Below are 15,704 nucleotides of genomic sequence, written 5' to 3' on the forward strand. Positions count from 1 at the left end.
TTTGATAGGGACAGTGTAGAGGGAGCTTTACTCTGTATCTCACCCCGTGCTGTCCCTGTCCTGGGAGTGTTTGATGGGGACAGTGTAGAGGGAGCTTTACTCTGTATCTCACCCCGTGCTGTCCCTGTCCTGGGAGTGTTTGATGGGGACAGTGTAGAGGGAGCTTTACTCTGTATCTCACCCCGTGCTGTCCCTGTCCTGGGAGTGTTTGATGGGGACAGTGTAGAAGAAGGTAAAAACTGATGAAGGGCTTTTGCCCAAAACGTCGATTTCGCTGCTCCTTGGATGCTGCCTGAACTGCTGTGCTCTTCCAGCACCACTGATCCAGTACAGAAGGAGTTTTACTCTGAATCTAACCCGGTGTTGCCCCTGTCCTGGGAGTGTTTGGTGGGTATAGAATAGAAGGAGCTTTACTTTCAGTTTAAAAAGGTAGAGATACCATTTCATTCAGTTTTACAGCGTAGGAACCTTATTCTGTATCTAACCCCATGCGGTTCCTATCCTGGGAGTGTTTGATGGGGACAGTGTCAAGGAAGGAAGTGAGGACTGCAGATGCTGGTGTGGGAGAACATCTGCTTCCCTGTCCAGCCACAGCATGGCCTCAAAACACATAAGGAACCATGTCTGCCTAAGCCACAAGAGAAACTACCCAGAGTGCCTCAGCCTTGACCAAAAGGCTGGCTAAGACACTTGGCAACAAACAGAGGATGACTCAAGCCACTTCCAGACAGGGGAGTACACTTCCCAAGACGGCCTGACAATAGACTTCCTAGTTCTCTGTAAGCACAACCACACCTGATGCCCTAAGGGCAGCCTCACTCCTCTCATATACTGGAACTGCACAGAGTGCTCAGACTGAAAGGCACCAAGGTACGTTGCTTGCAGACTAACCCCAATGGAAGCCCGTTGATGGCAGGATGAGAGACATTATCACCTACTCTCTCAGAGGATCCGAATCTTTTAACTCAATCACAGACTGATTGCCCTCCCATTGATTGTGTTATACTCTTGATCGTACTGTAATTCACACCACATTACTGAACCCCTATAAAACTGCCTGTACCCACTGCTCAGGGAAGGGAACCCTTGGACTACCTGTACAGGCTGTCAGTTCTGTGTCAGCCTAGTCAGAGATGTACAGCATGGAAACAGACCCTTCGGTCCAATCCGTCCATGCCAACCAGATATCCCAACCCAATCTAATCCCACTTGCCAGCACCCGGCCCATATCCCTCCAACCCCATTTCTATTCATATACCCGTGTCCTTGGTGGAGTGGGAGGGGGAATTGAAGTGTTGAGCCACGGAGTGGTTGGGTTGGTTGGTCCGGGTGTCCCAGAGATGTTCTCTGTTACGAAACCAAGACAGAACCCCACTGGTCCTCTGGGACACCCGGACCAACCAACCCAACCACCCTTTGGCTCAACACTTCAACTCCACCAAGGACATGCAGGTCCTTGGACTCCAACATCACCAGACCATAGCAACAGGACGGGTGGAGGAAGAGCGCCTCATCTTCCACCTAGGAACCCTCCAACCACAAGAGATGAACTCAGATTTCTCCAGTTTCCTCATTTCCCCTCCACTCACCTTGTCTTAGTCAAATCCCTCGAACTCAGCACCGCCTTCCTAACCTGCAATCTTCTTCCTGACCTCTCCGCCCCCACCCCAGCCTATCACCCTCACCTTGACCTCCTTCCACCTATCGTATTTCCAACGCCCCTCCTCCAAGTCCCTCCTCTTAGCCTGCTGGACACTTTCCTCATTCCTGAAGGACTCATGCCCGGAGCGTCGATTCTCCTGCTCCTTGGATGCTGCCTGACCTGCTGTGCTTTTCCTGCAACATCCATGTAAATCTTTTCTGAACCCTTTCAAGTTTCACAACACCTTTCTGATAGGAAGGAGACCAGAAGTGCAGGCAATATTCCAACAGTGGCCTAACCAATGTCCTGTACAGCCACAACATGACCTCCCAACTCCTGTACTCAATACTCTGACCAATAAAGGAAAGCATACCAAATGCCTTCTTCACTATCTTATCTACCTGCGACTCCACTTTCAAGGAGCTATGAACCTGCATTCCCTAGGACCTTACCATTAAGTATACAAGTCCTGCTTTCCCAAAATGCACATTTATCTGAATTAAACTCCATCTGCCACTTCACAGCCCATTGGCCAATGTGATCAAGATCTTGTTGTAATCTGAGGTAACCTTCTTCACTGTTCACGACACCTCCAATTTTGGTGTCATCTGTAAACTTACTAACTGTATCTCTTGTGCTCACATCCAAATCATTTATATAACTGATGAAAAGTAGTGGACCCAGCACCAATTCTTGTGAGACTCCACTGGTCACAGGCCTCCAGTGTGAAAAACAACCCTCCACCACCACCCTCTGTCTTCTAGCTTTGAGCCAGTTCTGTATCCAAAAGGATAGTTCTGCCTGTATTCCGTGAGATCTAACCTTGCTAATCAGTCTCCCATGGGGAACCTTGTTGAACGCCTTACTGAAGTCCAAATAGATCATATCTACCGCTATGCCCTCATCAATCCTCTTTGTTACTTCTTCAAAAAAAAACTCAATCAAATTTGTCAGACATGATTTCCCACGCACAAAGCCATGTTGACTATCCCTAACCAATCCTGGACTTTCCAAATACATGTACATCCTGTCCCTCAGGATTCCCTCCAACAACTTACCCACCACTGACATCAGGCTCATTGGTCTATTGTTCCCTGGCTTGTCCTTACCACCCTTCTTAAACAGTGGCACCACATTAGCCAACCTCCAGTCTTCCGGCACCCCCCCGTGACTATCAATGATACATATATCTCAGCAAGAGGCCCAGCAATCACTTCCCTAGTTTCCCACAGAGTTCTAGGGTACACCTGATCAGGTCCTGGGGATTTATCCACCTTTATGCGTTTCAAGACATCCAGCACTTCCTCCTCTGTAATATGGGCATTTTGCAAGATGTTTCTCTACAGAGCTGAAAAATATGTTGCTGGAAAAGTGCAGCAGTTCAGGCAGCATCCTAGGAGCAGGAGAATCGATATTTCGGGCATAAGCCCTTCTTCAGGAAGGGCTTATCTGTTTCCCTACAGTCTATATCTTCCATATCCTTCTCCACAGTAAATACTGATGCAAAATATTTAGTATCTCCCCCATTTCCTGTGGCTCCACACAAAGGCCACCTTGTCATTTTGTCTTCCAGCCTAATCGTTTGTAACTAACAGCTTGTCAATTTCACCTGATCCGTGCTCGTTGGTCTCTGTTCAATTGGGTGATTTCTCCGACAGCTGGAGATCGGAGTCGCGAATGGGGTGCTGGAAAAGTCGACGTTTCGGGCATGAGACCTTCATCAGGAATGAAGAAGGGCTCTTGCTCGAAACGTCAATACTCTTGCTCCTTGGATGCTGCCTGATCTCCTGTGCTTTTCCAGCACCACACTCTCGACAGTGTCACGGAACACTTACTTTCTGTTTATACGAGTAGAGGCAGCTTTACTCTGTTGCTTGTCCAGCACTCATTTGGGAAATAAAAATAATACTAGCCAGAGAAAACAGAAACTTTTACTTTTTGTTAAAGAAGAAACATTTTACAGAAATTGAGGCAAAAATTACAAACTGTACATGACAAAAACTCCTAAAAACGTTTAAACACTTGTCTGAGTTAAACTAGTGAAGCCCGAATCAGTCTGTAATTACTGGGAGACACGATAATCACAGAATTACACCTTCACAAGTTGGGCCCTCCTTCCCATAGATACAAGAGAGGGAACAAAACAAGACAGACCATGTCAATGAATTCATACAGCCCAAAGGGAAGCGAGCGGGAGGAGAGGCAATGTCAACTTGAGAAACACAGATGGTTTCCTCATTGATCTGAAAATTAATAACAACAAGTGATAAACCAAATCACTGCACTGGAATTTCAGAGCAGGTACTGTCCAGGACAGATACCTGCTGAAACCAGCCCCAAAACAGGACATCTACAAAGCCCTTCAATAGGGGGTTGGGCTGGACCTGACAGCACATACCCAAGAGTAAACTCTGTAGAGAAATTGTGATGCTTTCTGGTAAATAATTTTCAACTCAGCAATTGAAAATTTGTCAGGCACGGCATTTCTGCGGAACCAAACTGTCCGACACTTAAAGCAGGGCAGATGTTTCCTCCTGGTGGGGCTGCCTACCTGGCAGTTCTACTTTCTGTTACGATGCTGTGCTTCACAGCCAGTTGGGTGCAGACTTGTTGCCAAAGTTATTTACAGAGCGATAAGAAACATTTAGCAACAGGACTTCAATTCGGGAGCACACTGGTATTCTGGGAGGGGGAGAAGGAAAGAGTGGCTTCACCACTGGCACACTGGGTGGGAGAGTACAACAGCCAAGAACAGACCGGTGCCAGAAAGCGCAGAAGTTTTCTTTACAAAAGCGTTACGTTTATTTGACATGGTTCTGCATTCATGCTGCGCAGTCACAGATCTGTACCATCGGAATGCACTGTCCTGCTCTCAATCTTCCCAGGCAGGAGGGATACCAAGGTGATGGGCAAACCCTCACTGTTTGTGGAAATGCCTCATCCCAGCCTGAGCCTACTAACGTATTTCATTTGTCACTAAATACCCAGTTCGGTTTTGACACACAATAACATCTTTCTGGAGTCATCAGCATACCCTAGAAAAGCACGGGGGGCCCAGTCTTTGAACAGGGAAGGGAAACCAAACCATGTACCGGACCTTACAGGAAGCACAGTTCAGTTGCTATCACTCGTGCCCTCCAGCACAGTACGATCATAAACTAAGGCAAGACTTTCACCCACTTCCAGCCCCTTAAACTTACACCAGAGACTTAAGAGGATGGACAACAAGTGGAGATACAAACGTATTTTGTCAGCATTGTGACTGAAAAAGCAGACAAAAGGTTATGACAAAAGAAGAGGAAAAAAAAGACAGATTAAAAACAGAGCTGTTTGCTGGTACAGTCACTTTAAAGCAAGTCTTTTGAAGCGAGTCACTCTTTACTGGACTAAATGAAACTGTGAAAATTACAGACGTGCTTTGCTTCCATCCCTGGGTTATACACAGCTGCAGTACAGATAGAACCCAAAGTGAATGGGTGTACATTGCTGACACGATAAATAGTATGTACATACATACAGGCGCACGTGCACTGTAGTCATTACGCACTCAGCTCCTGCAGCTAGTTCTTCACTGCTGTGCATGGAGAGGACGCTGTGTTACCAGCTGTGTCAGTGGATCAAGGGGGATGCTACAGACAGCAAGGGGGCCAACTGAAGGACGAGCATTGACATCTAATGACGATGGTGAGGGCTTCTCGAGCGTGAGCGAGAACGTCTAGAAGATGAGAGAATGAAACAAACAAGTTATTCTCGGGAAATCATTATTTTTCATTACCCTGCTATCTCCATTTTCCTCCCAGAATGCTAATCCTCCAATGCAATTCTACACGGGGTTAGGAACCAACTGGATAGTTACATCAAAGAGGTCGATGGACTAAACGGCTACTTTCGGAGTTACATGATTCTTCGAAAGATGAGCACCTCTGACTGCTGCACTCCCTCAGCACTGGGGTACCTCAGCCTCTACATTACGCTCAGGTCTCTGGTACAACAACTGGGACAATTTCAATTCAAGTAATAAAATGGAATTGAATTCTAGTCTTAATCATCACTAAAAGGAATAGACCTGCTGTTTCTACCTGCTCTGTCCAACATGTAACTGATAGATCAGATTAGATTACTTACAATGTGGAAACAGACACTTCGGCCCAACAAGTCCACACCGACCCGCCGAAAAGCAACCCACCCATACCCCTACATTTACCCCTTCACCTAACACTATGGACAATTTAGCATGGCCATTTCACCTGACCCGCACATCTTTGGACTGTGGGAGGAAACCAGAGAACCCGGAAGAAACCCACGCAGACACAAGCAGAATGTGCAAATTCCACACAGAAGTTGCCCGAGGCAGGAATTGAACCCAGGTCCCTGGCGCTGGGAGGCAGCAGTGCTAACCACTGTGTCCAGGAGAAAGTGAGGACTGCAGATGCTGGAGATCAGAGCTGAAAATGTATTGCTGGAAAAGCGCAGCAGGTCAGACAGCATCCAAGGAGCAGGAGAATCAACGTTTCAGGCATAAGCCCTTCATCAGGAATGAGGAAAATGTGTCCAGCAGGCTAAGATAAAAGGTAGGGAGGAGGGACTTGGGGGAGGGGCGTTGGAAATGCAACAATTGGAAGGAGGTCAAGGTGAGGGTGATAGGCCGGAGTGGGGTGGGGGCGGAGAGGTCAGGAAGAAGATTGCAGGTTAGGAAAGCGGTGCTGAGTTCGAGGGATTTGACTGAGACAAGGTGGGGGGAGGGAAATGAGGAAACTGGAGAAATCCGAGTTCATCCCTTGTGGTTGGAGGGTTCCCAGGCGGAAGATGAGGCGCTCTTCCTCCAACCGTCGTGTTGCTTTGCTCTGGCGATGGAGGAGTCCAAGGACCTGCATTGTCCTTGATGGAGTGGGAGGGGGAGTTGAAGTGTTGAGCCACGGGGTGGTTGGGTTGCTTGGTCCGGGCGTCCCAGAGGTGTTCTCTGAAACGTTCCGCAAGTAGGTGGCCTGTCTCCCCAATATAGAAGAGGCCACATCGGGTGCAGCGGATGCAGTAAATGATGTTTGTGGAGGTGCAGGTGAATTTGAGGTGGATATGGAAGGATCCCTTGGGGCCTTGGAGGGAAGTAAGGGGGGAGGTGTGGGCGCAAGTTTTGCATTTCTTGCGGTTGCAGGGGAAGGTGCCGGGAGTGGAGGTTGGGTTGGTGGGGGTGTGTGGACCTGACGAGGGAGTCGCGGAGGGAGTGGTCTTTTCGGAACGCTGATAGGGGAGGGGAGGGAAATATATCTCTGGTGGTGGGGTCTGTTTGGAGGTGGCGTAAATGATGACGGATGATCCCCATATACATCGTATCATCCGTCGTCATTTCCGCCACCTCCAAACGGACCCCACCACCAGGGATATATTTCCCTCCCCTCCCCTATCAGCGTTCCGAAAAGACCACTCCCTTCGCGACTCCCTCATCAGGTCCACACCCCCCACCAAACCAACCTCCACTCCCGGCACCTTCCCCTGCAACCGCAAGAAATGCAAAACTTGCGCCCACATCTCCCCCCTCACTTCCCTCCAAGGCCCCAAGGGATCCATCCATATCCGTCACAAATTCACCTGCACCTCCACACACATCATTTACTGCATCCGCTGCACCCGATGTGGCCTCCTCTACATTGGGGAGACAGGCCGCCTACTTGTGGAACGTTTCAGAGAACACGTCTGGGACCAACCAACCCAACCACCCCGTGGCTCAACAATTCAACTCCCCCTCCCACTCCACCAAGGACAATGCAGGTCCTTGGACTCCTCCATCGCCAGAGCATAGCAACACGACGGTTGGAGGAAGAGCGCCTCATCTTCCGCCTGGGAACCCTCCAACCACAGGGGATGAACTCAGATTTCTCCAGTTTCCTCATTTCCCCTCCCCCCACCTTGTCTCAGTCTAATCCCTCGAACTCAGCACCGCCTTCCTAATCTGCAATCTTCTTCCTGACCTCTCCGCCCCCGCCCCTTCTCTGGCCTATCACCCTCACCTTGACCTCCTTTCACCTATCACATTCCCATCGCCCCTCCCCCAAGTTCCTCCTCCCTACCTTTTATCTTAGCCTGCTGGACACACTTTCCTCATTCCTGAAGAAGGGCTCATGCCTGAAACATCGACTCCCCTGCTCCTTGGATGGTGCCTGACCTGCTGCGCTTTTCCAGAAAAACATTTTCAGCGCTAACCACTGTGCCCATGCAGACCTGAAATTCCACACAAGAGTGTCAGGACCAAGTGCCAATTTGAGATGAGTGGACTGGTAGAGGAGCAGAGCGGGGTGTTGGAGCAAGCCTCTACATTTATACAGCAGTCAGTTGATGGATCAGCTAAGGAATGGTCTGAAAATGTTGTGCTCCGTCTGTGTCCAGGACTGATGGATCAGACAGTTCAGGTCTATACTGTTCAGTCAGCACACAAGACACTTCCATCCCCTCAGAGGGCAAGGTCTGGTTCACAAAAGACATATTCCTGCGATAGCATGCAGACTAGTTTCGCTTACCTTCGTGATGAGCTGCTGTAATCACGGCCTAGAGTAGAAGACGAGAGAATCAGTCACATTGGGAGATGGAATCATTGTGGATACTCCCTACACCCACGCCACCTGATTCAGACCACTGCACACGGAGTGTGAGAGCAACTCAATTCGCAGAAAGAGGGCGATTTCACTTCACCAGCTTGTCTGTTTCTGTATCAAGTGTGGTATTTTGGGTGGGGGAGCTGGAAGACAGGGGCACTGCATTGCTGCAGGTGCTGTCTTTCAGATGCAATATTGAACCGGACCTTTACCAAGTAGTGCAGAAGAGATTATCTGTTATCCCAAGTTGGACTTTCATTCAGGGAAAGGATAATGGAAAGAATGTCAATGCACAGTCTCTAGGCACAGCAGTTAGATTCCTCTCTGACTGTAGCTCTCTGTGTAGCTGCACTACCAACATGTGTCACCCTTTATGATCCTTCAGCCACTCATTTGTACCCATAAGGCAGCCTTGCATTTATATAGCACCTTTCACAATCTCAAGATGTCACAAAATGTCACACAGCCACTAAAGAACGTTTTAAGGTGTGAGCACTTGCGTGCAATGTGAGAAATACAACAATTTCTCTACTGCAAGATCCCACAAACAAGTGATGTGATAAAAGGACCAGGTCACTGAGAGGGGAATTAATATCAAGTGGGAGACCGTTCCAAAGGATCTGTTTCCATGCTGCTTCCATGACTCTATACTGTTAAATTTGAAAGGGCTCAGAAAAGATTTACAAGGATGTAGCTGGGATTTGAGGGTTTGAGCTATAGGTAGAGGCTGAATAGGCTGGGCTATTCTCTCTGGAGTGTCAGAGGTCCTTACAGGGGTTTATAAAATCATGAGGGGCATGGATAGGGCAAATTGCCAAAACTAGTTTCCCCAGGGTAAGGGAGTCCAAAACTAGAGGGCACAGGTTTAAGGTTAGAGGGGAAAGATTTAAAAGGGACCTGAGGGGCAACTTGTTCATGTTGAGGGTGGCGTATGTATGGAACAAGCTGCCAGAGGAAGTGGTGGAGGAGAGTACAATTACAACATTTAAACAGTATCTGGATGGGGACATGAAAAGGAAGGATATTGGCCAAATATTGGCAAATGGGACTAGATAGGTTTAGGATATCTGGACCCAAGGGTCGGTTTCCTTTCTGTGTAATTCTGTAACCATAAATGCTAGTGTTGTTTGGTACATCGCAAAACCAGAGTTTAGGTTTCCCCAAATGCCAAATCCCTCTTGCTGTCCAGGGAATTACATGCAGAATTAGGTCATTCAGCCCCTCAAACCTGTTTCACAATTAAATACAGATCAAGTCTGATCTGTTTATGGCTTTATTTCCATCTTCCTGTCTGAAGCCCATAACCTAGCCTTGCCCACTCTCTGGGAAAGAGTTCCGCAGATTAATGAGATAAAACAATTCTGCTCTTCTCCAACTTAAGTGGAAGACCCTTAACCAAGTTCCCTAATTCCAAACATCTCAATTCCATGGTCAAGCAGCCTCAGGACCTAGAGTGCATCAATAGGATCACCTCTCATTGATCTAAACCCGAATGGGTATGGGCCCAACCTGGTCAATCTTTCTGTATAAACTGAACCTTTTGTCCTAATAATCTTAAAACATTCCCTGAGCCATTTCCACTGCCATTTTATACTTAAGCAACTGTAAAGCTTGCATTCCTTGAACATAGAACGGAACAGCACAGCAGCAACAGGCCCTTCGGCCCACTGTGTCTGTGCTGACCAGGATGCCACTCTAAACCAATCTCATCTGCCTGCACATGGTTCATATCCCTTTGCTCGATTTCCTGTCTGTTCATGTGTCTGTCTAAATGTCTCCTAAATGTTGCTATTCTGTCTACTTCTAGCACCTCTCCTGGCAGCGTGTTCCAGGCACCTATCACTCTCTGTGAAAGAAAAAGGATGGGGTCCCTTTTTCTAACATGGTGCTTATTTAAGATATTTAACATACAGCTCAGGCTAGATTTCATGGTTGCGTTGACGATCGAGCTGAAATGTTGCTTGTCACAGGCACCCCACAGGCTTAGGGGATGTAATCCTGTCTGACCCATCTCGGCTCAATCATGAATAAAGATAGGGGGCTCGGAATAAGGCAATGCCTGCTGAGCAGTGGGAGGTGCGGCCATTTGCATACATAGCCAGCAGACACAGACAGACAGACAAATCGGCAGACGGACAGATACTAGTGGGAGACGGTGACTGCAAATTTGGAACAAGGGGAAGAGAAGAAGAAAAAAAGATGTTATTCTGAACAAAGTACAGTTCCCGCTGTCTCTCCCACAAACACCGCAACATGAGGAAAATTTAACCACGCGGGAAAACCGTGAGAGGAGGGCAACACTGGCACAGCCACTTTACAGGGAAAAAGCACAACTGGCAACAGCAAGTGCTATCTTTATTGTCGTAGAACATAGAAAAATACAGCGCAGTACAGGCCCTTCGGCCCTCGATGTTGCGCCGATCCAAGCCCACCTAACCTACACTAGCCTACTATCCTCCATGTGCCTATCCAATGCCCGTCTAAATGCCCATAAAGAGGGAGAGTCCACCACTGTTACTGGCAGGGCATTCCATGAGCTCACGACTCGCTGAGTAAAGAATCTACCCCTAACATCTGTCCTATACCTACCACCCTTTAATTTAAAGCTATGCCGCCTCGTAATATCTGACTCCATACGTGGAAAAAGGTTCTCATGGTCAACCCGATCTAAACCCCTAATCATCTTGTACACCTCTATCAAGTCACCCCTAAACCTTCTTTTCTCCAATGAAAACAGTCCCAAGTGCCTCCATCAGGCTGCTCCCCCTCCCCCTTAAGGACCCGGAAAACATGATCAGAGACATCACGTACCCTTGCACCTGGGAGGCAACATACCAAACGTGAGTCTCTCTCGCCCTCGCAAAACCGCCTATCTGTGCCAGAACTATCGAGTCTCCAATAACTATTGCTCTGCTCTTCTCCACCCTTCCCTTCTGAGCAACGGGGATAGGCTCCGTGCCTTGTGGGTGTCGGCACACTGTCAGCAAAGGACAGCATCACTGTCTTCTCAAAAGACTGGGGATTTAACAGCATTAGTGACTAAAAGAAGCTGATGATACAGTGTGTGTGCCCAGGAGGGACCCAAAGTGGGTGGGTGGTCAGACCTTGCCAGAGGAAGTCAGAGAGATGTACAGCATGGAGTGGAGCCTGGTACAATTTCAACATTTAAAAGAAATCTGGAAGGGTATATAAATAGGAAGGGTTTACAGGTACATGGGGCAATTGCTGTCAAATGGGATTAGATTTATAGGAATATCTGGTTGGCGTGGACAAAGGGTCTGTGTGCGTGATCTGTGACTATACGAACCCTGGGTCAGAGAGGAGTGTGAATGATAGATCCGACCCTCACTCGTGGTAAATATCCAGGTGGACGAGGTCAACATGGAGCAGTGATGCCCCTAGAGTTCAATCTCCCATTGTAAGTCAGGTGAACGAGCCACTGACAAAATTGGAACAGTACCCTAGTTAAGGGTCAGGAGAGGTGAGGAGAAAATTAGGTTGTAATTAAATTGAAAGGTCGAGCCAATAGCAGGTTGTGAAAAGTGAAACTTGCTTCATTCAGCTTTGAAAGCCTTGGGGTGTCTCTGAAAGACGTGATAAATGTTACATAATGCCTCGGCTCTTTCTTTCTCTCTCAACCGTGCCCAGCGTTCATAAAAAAACACAACAGGCTAGTTTCTCGGACCCCTCCTTCCCACATAGTTTACTTTTCCAGGAAAAGCAAGGTTCCTTTCGGTGACAAACAGAAACCAGAGAGCAGCAGAACTGAGCAGTATTGCACAGCACTGGGGGAGACCCCACACAACTCCCCGCCCTGAGGCACGGAACAACCTCAATAACCTGCATTTTCATAGTACCCTAACTGTAATAAAGCATTGAGGAGCTACGTACAAAATCTGACATGTAGGACAGGTGACCCAAGAAACATTTTGAGGAACTTCTTAGAGGTGGAGAGGAAGGAGAGGGGTTTTGGGAGTGAATTCCAGAGCTCAGGGCCCAGGCAGCTGAATGCACTGGTTCAGTGATTAATATCAGGAATTTCAACAGCCCCAGATATCCTCATAGCACTAACACTTGCTGGAGGTAGAAAACATCACTGTGCGGATTCAAAGAATAAAGTTGGTTATAAAATTGGACACAGTGGAGGGTGAATAAGGAGTCATTTTCTCTCCCCACCCTCCATTTAAAACCCATTATCGCTTTGTCCTACCACACCGTTTCAATAGACAATAGGTGCAGGAGTCGGCTATTCTGCCCCTCGAGCCAGCACCACCATTCGTTATGATCATGGCTGATCATCCTCAATCAGTCTCCTGTTCCTGCCTTATCTCCATAACCCTTGATTCCACTTTCCTTATGAGCTCCATCCAACTTTTTCTTGAAAGTGTCCAGAGACTTGGCCTCCACAGCCTCCTGGGCAGAGCATTCCATACACCCACCACTCTCTGGGTGAAGACGTTTCTCCTCAACTCTGTTCTAAATGACCTACCCTTTATTTTTAAGCTGTGTCCTCTGGTTCTGGACTCACACATCAGCGGAAACATGTTTCCTGGCTCCAGAGTGTCCAATCCTTTAATAATCTTATACGTCTCAATCAGATCCCCTCTCAGTCTTCTAAACTCAAGCGTATACAAGCCCAGTCGCCCCAATCTTTCAGCGTAAGATAGTCCCGCCATTCCGGGAATTGACCTCGTGAACCTACGCTGCACTCCCTCAATAGCCAGAATGTTTTTCCTCAAATTTGGAGACCAAAACTGCACACAATATTCCAGGTGCTGTCTCACCAGGGCCCTGTACAGCTGCAGAACAATCTCTTTGCTTCTATACTCAATCCCTCTTGTTATGAAGGCCAGCATGCTATTAGCTTTCTTCACTACCTGCATGCTTGCTTTCATTGGCTGATGTACAAGAACACCCAGATCTCTTTGTACTGCCCCTTTACCTAAATTGATTCCATTTAGGTAGTAATCTGCCTTCCTGTTCTTGCCACCAAAGTGGATAACCACACATTTATCCACATTAAACTGCATCTGCCGTATATCTGTCCACTCACCTAGCCTGTCCAGGTCACCCTGTAATCTCCTAACATCCTCCTCACATTTCACCCTGCCACCCAGCTTTGTTTCATCAGCAAATTTGCTAATATTACTTTTAATACCCATCATTTATATCATGAATGTACATTCTAAAAAGCTGCGGTCCCAGCACTGATTCCTGCGGTACCCCACCGGTCACCACCTGCCATTCCAAATGGGAGCTGTTCATCACTACTCTTTGTTTCCTGTCAGCCAATCAATTTTTAGTCCAAGTCAGTATTTTGCCCCCAGTACCATGCGCCCTAATTTTGCTCACTAACCTCCTATGTGGGACTTTACGGGAAGCAAAAGGAGTGACCACAAAGAAGCCAGAGATATGCACAGTCCAAACTTTTCCACAACTCCTGAGAGTAAAAAGTGAGGTCTGCAGACGCTGGAGATCAGAGCTGAAAATGTGTTGCTGGTTAAAGTGCAGCAGGTCAGGCAGCATCCAAGGAACAGGAAATTCAACGTTTCGGGCACAAGCCCTTCATCATTCTTGATGCTGCTGCGCTTTAACCAGCAACACATTTTCAGCACAACTCCTGAGAAGCAGGTTGAACATTCCAGCCACACAGAGTTAGTAACGACAGCCTGGCCCGAACCTCTGAGCCACTTTCACCTGCATGAGCAGTTTGCATTTTCTGGGGCTAGAATGATGCTGCACAGACAGAGGCTATTCGTCCCACTGTGCCTCTGCTGTTCCTTCCCAATTTATCTTGCTAAGATACAAAGGATCTGAGCACAATGAAGAGATTGCACCATCTGGTGGCACAATGCATCACTGCAACACAAACACCGAATAGAGACTTTATTTACAGAACACCCATCACAACATTGGGACCTGGCAAAATGCTTTACAAAACAGAGCACTTTTGAAATGCAGTGACTACAGCCTTTTTATTCTTTTACAGGGTGTAGACTAGCATTTATTGCTCAGTGCCCTCTTGAACCACTGGAGTCCACTTGGTGATGGGATGCTCGGTTCAGTTTGGGAGGCAGTTCCAAGATTTTCACCAGAAACCCTGAAGGAATAACGACATATTCCCAAATCAGGATGGTGAGTAGCTGGAGAGGAACTTGCAGGGGGGTGGTGTATCCCATGGATCTGCTGCCCTTGTCCTTCTATAGGGTTGTGGGTTTGGAAGGTGCTAATGAAGGAGCCTTGGTGAGTTGCTGCATCTGGTAACTCGTACATATGGTTGTGATAATGTAACAGCAGGCATGAGTGCAGCACACTCTCACAAAGTGAAGTGGTAATGACTAGGCCATTTTGGAATGCTGTTTGAGGAATAACTGCTGGTTGGGATGCCACACCACCCTGATCCTCTTACAATTTGTTCTTTATATCCACCCACCAGGGTCTCTCCATCTAAAACCTCATCTGACAGGCTACTGCCATGTTGAAAGCACATTTTATGGTCTCAGTAAGCATTTTCTACTGTCCCTGCCAATCTGATCTGTGCGTATTTTCTCCCTTTAAGATAAAGCAAGAGATAAAATATTATTCATGAGCAAGTTAGAATAAAATGGTGCAGATTGTAAATTCCTAGCTAGTTCTCAGCAAATTGAACCAGTGATAAGGCAGTCAAATCTTCAACCACAGACTTCTACAGCACAGGAAGAGGCCATTCAGCCCAACCCATCCATGATGGTGTTTATGCTCCACACCATTTGACCAACAATGTAGCACTCCTTCAGTACTGCAGCAGGAATACTATTTGGTGCTCTGTGCTCCAGTCACTGGGGTGTGACACGAACCCTATTACCATCAGAACATACCCGCTCCAAGACTCGGACAGCAGAGAGTGGAAGGGAATTGCAATCCCACCAACCTAAGGCTTCTGTCACATGAGAACTCGGAGACAGTGAATGCATACCGTGTCTTGGGGAGCACGAACGGCTCCTTCTCGGGTACTCCTTCTCCCACTCGTCCCTTTCTTTATCTCTGCGTTCTCGCTCCCTGCATTTTGTTTTGGCGGGGGTAAGGAGGAGAGAGAACGGGAAGTAAAATTAACAAACAGTACTGTGCAACAAAAACAAAACACAACAAATTGTGGTCCTAGATGCTATCTGGACAACTACGCAGTTCGTAACGCCGATATTCTACTGGCTGGTCATCCCACAGGATAACCACCCACTTGACTACTTTTGCTCACTTTCCCCATCATAATGTTCTCACCCTAGGTATTAAAGATTTCAAAGGATATGGAGATGGTGCAGGAAAGAGCAGGACAGGCTGAATGGCCTACTGCTAGGTTCTTCCAACCCCTCCATAGCTTTGGAGCACCCGTTGGTTATGGTCAGCAACACTGGCTCCTCTGCAGTGACTCAGTAGTGAGGCCATTATCCAAAGGCAAAGCTAAACCTCTAGCAGGAACAGCACAGCGTCTGTAACAG

General features: G+C 47.6%; 1 protein-coding gene across 2 annotated transcripts in view; it reads right to left on the bottom strand.

The window, feature by feature from the left end:
* Nucleotides 1–3,554: 3,554 nt before the first annotated feature.
* Nucleotides 3,555–15,704, bottom strand: part of clasrp (CLK4-associating serine/arginine rich protein) — a 64,162-nt gene continuing 52,012 nt past the window's right edge. For both annotated transcript variants that reach the window (XM_060855913.1, XM_060855912.1), the window contains 3 exons: nt 15,185–15,267; nt 8,155–8,182; nt 3,555–5,357 (listed from right to left, as the gene is read on the bottom strand). In XM_060855913.1, coding sequence (XP_060711896.1) covers nt 5,315–5,357; nt 8,155–8,182; nt 15,185–15,267 — 154 coding nt within the window. In that variant the 3' untranslated portion in view covers nt 3,555–5,314. The remainder of the gene's footprint in view (nt 5,358–8,154; nt 8,183–15,184; nt 15,268–15,704) is intronic.

This window comes from Hemiscyllium ocellatum, chromosome 47 (assembly GCF_020745735.1).
Source record: "Hemiscyllium ocellatum isolate sHemOce1 chromosome 47, sHemOce1.pat.X.cur, whole genome shotgun sequence".
NCBI classification, from domain to species: Eukaryota; Metazoa; Chordata; class Chondrichthyes; order Orectolobiformes; family Hemiscylliidae; genus Hemiscyllium; species Hemiscyllium ocellatum.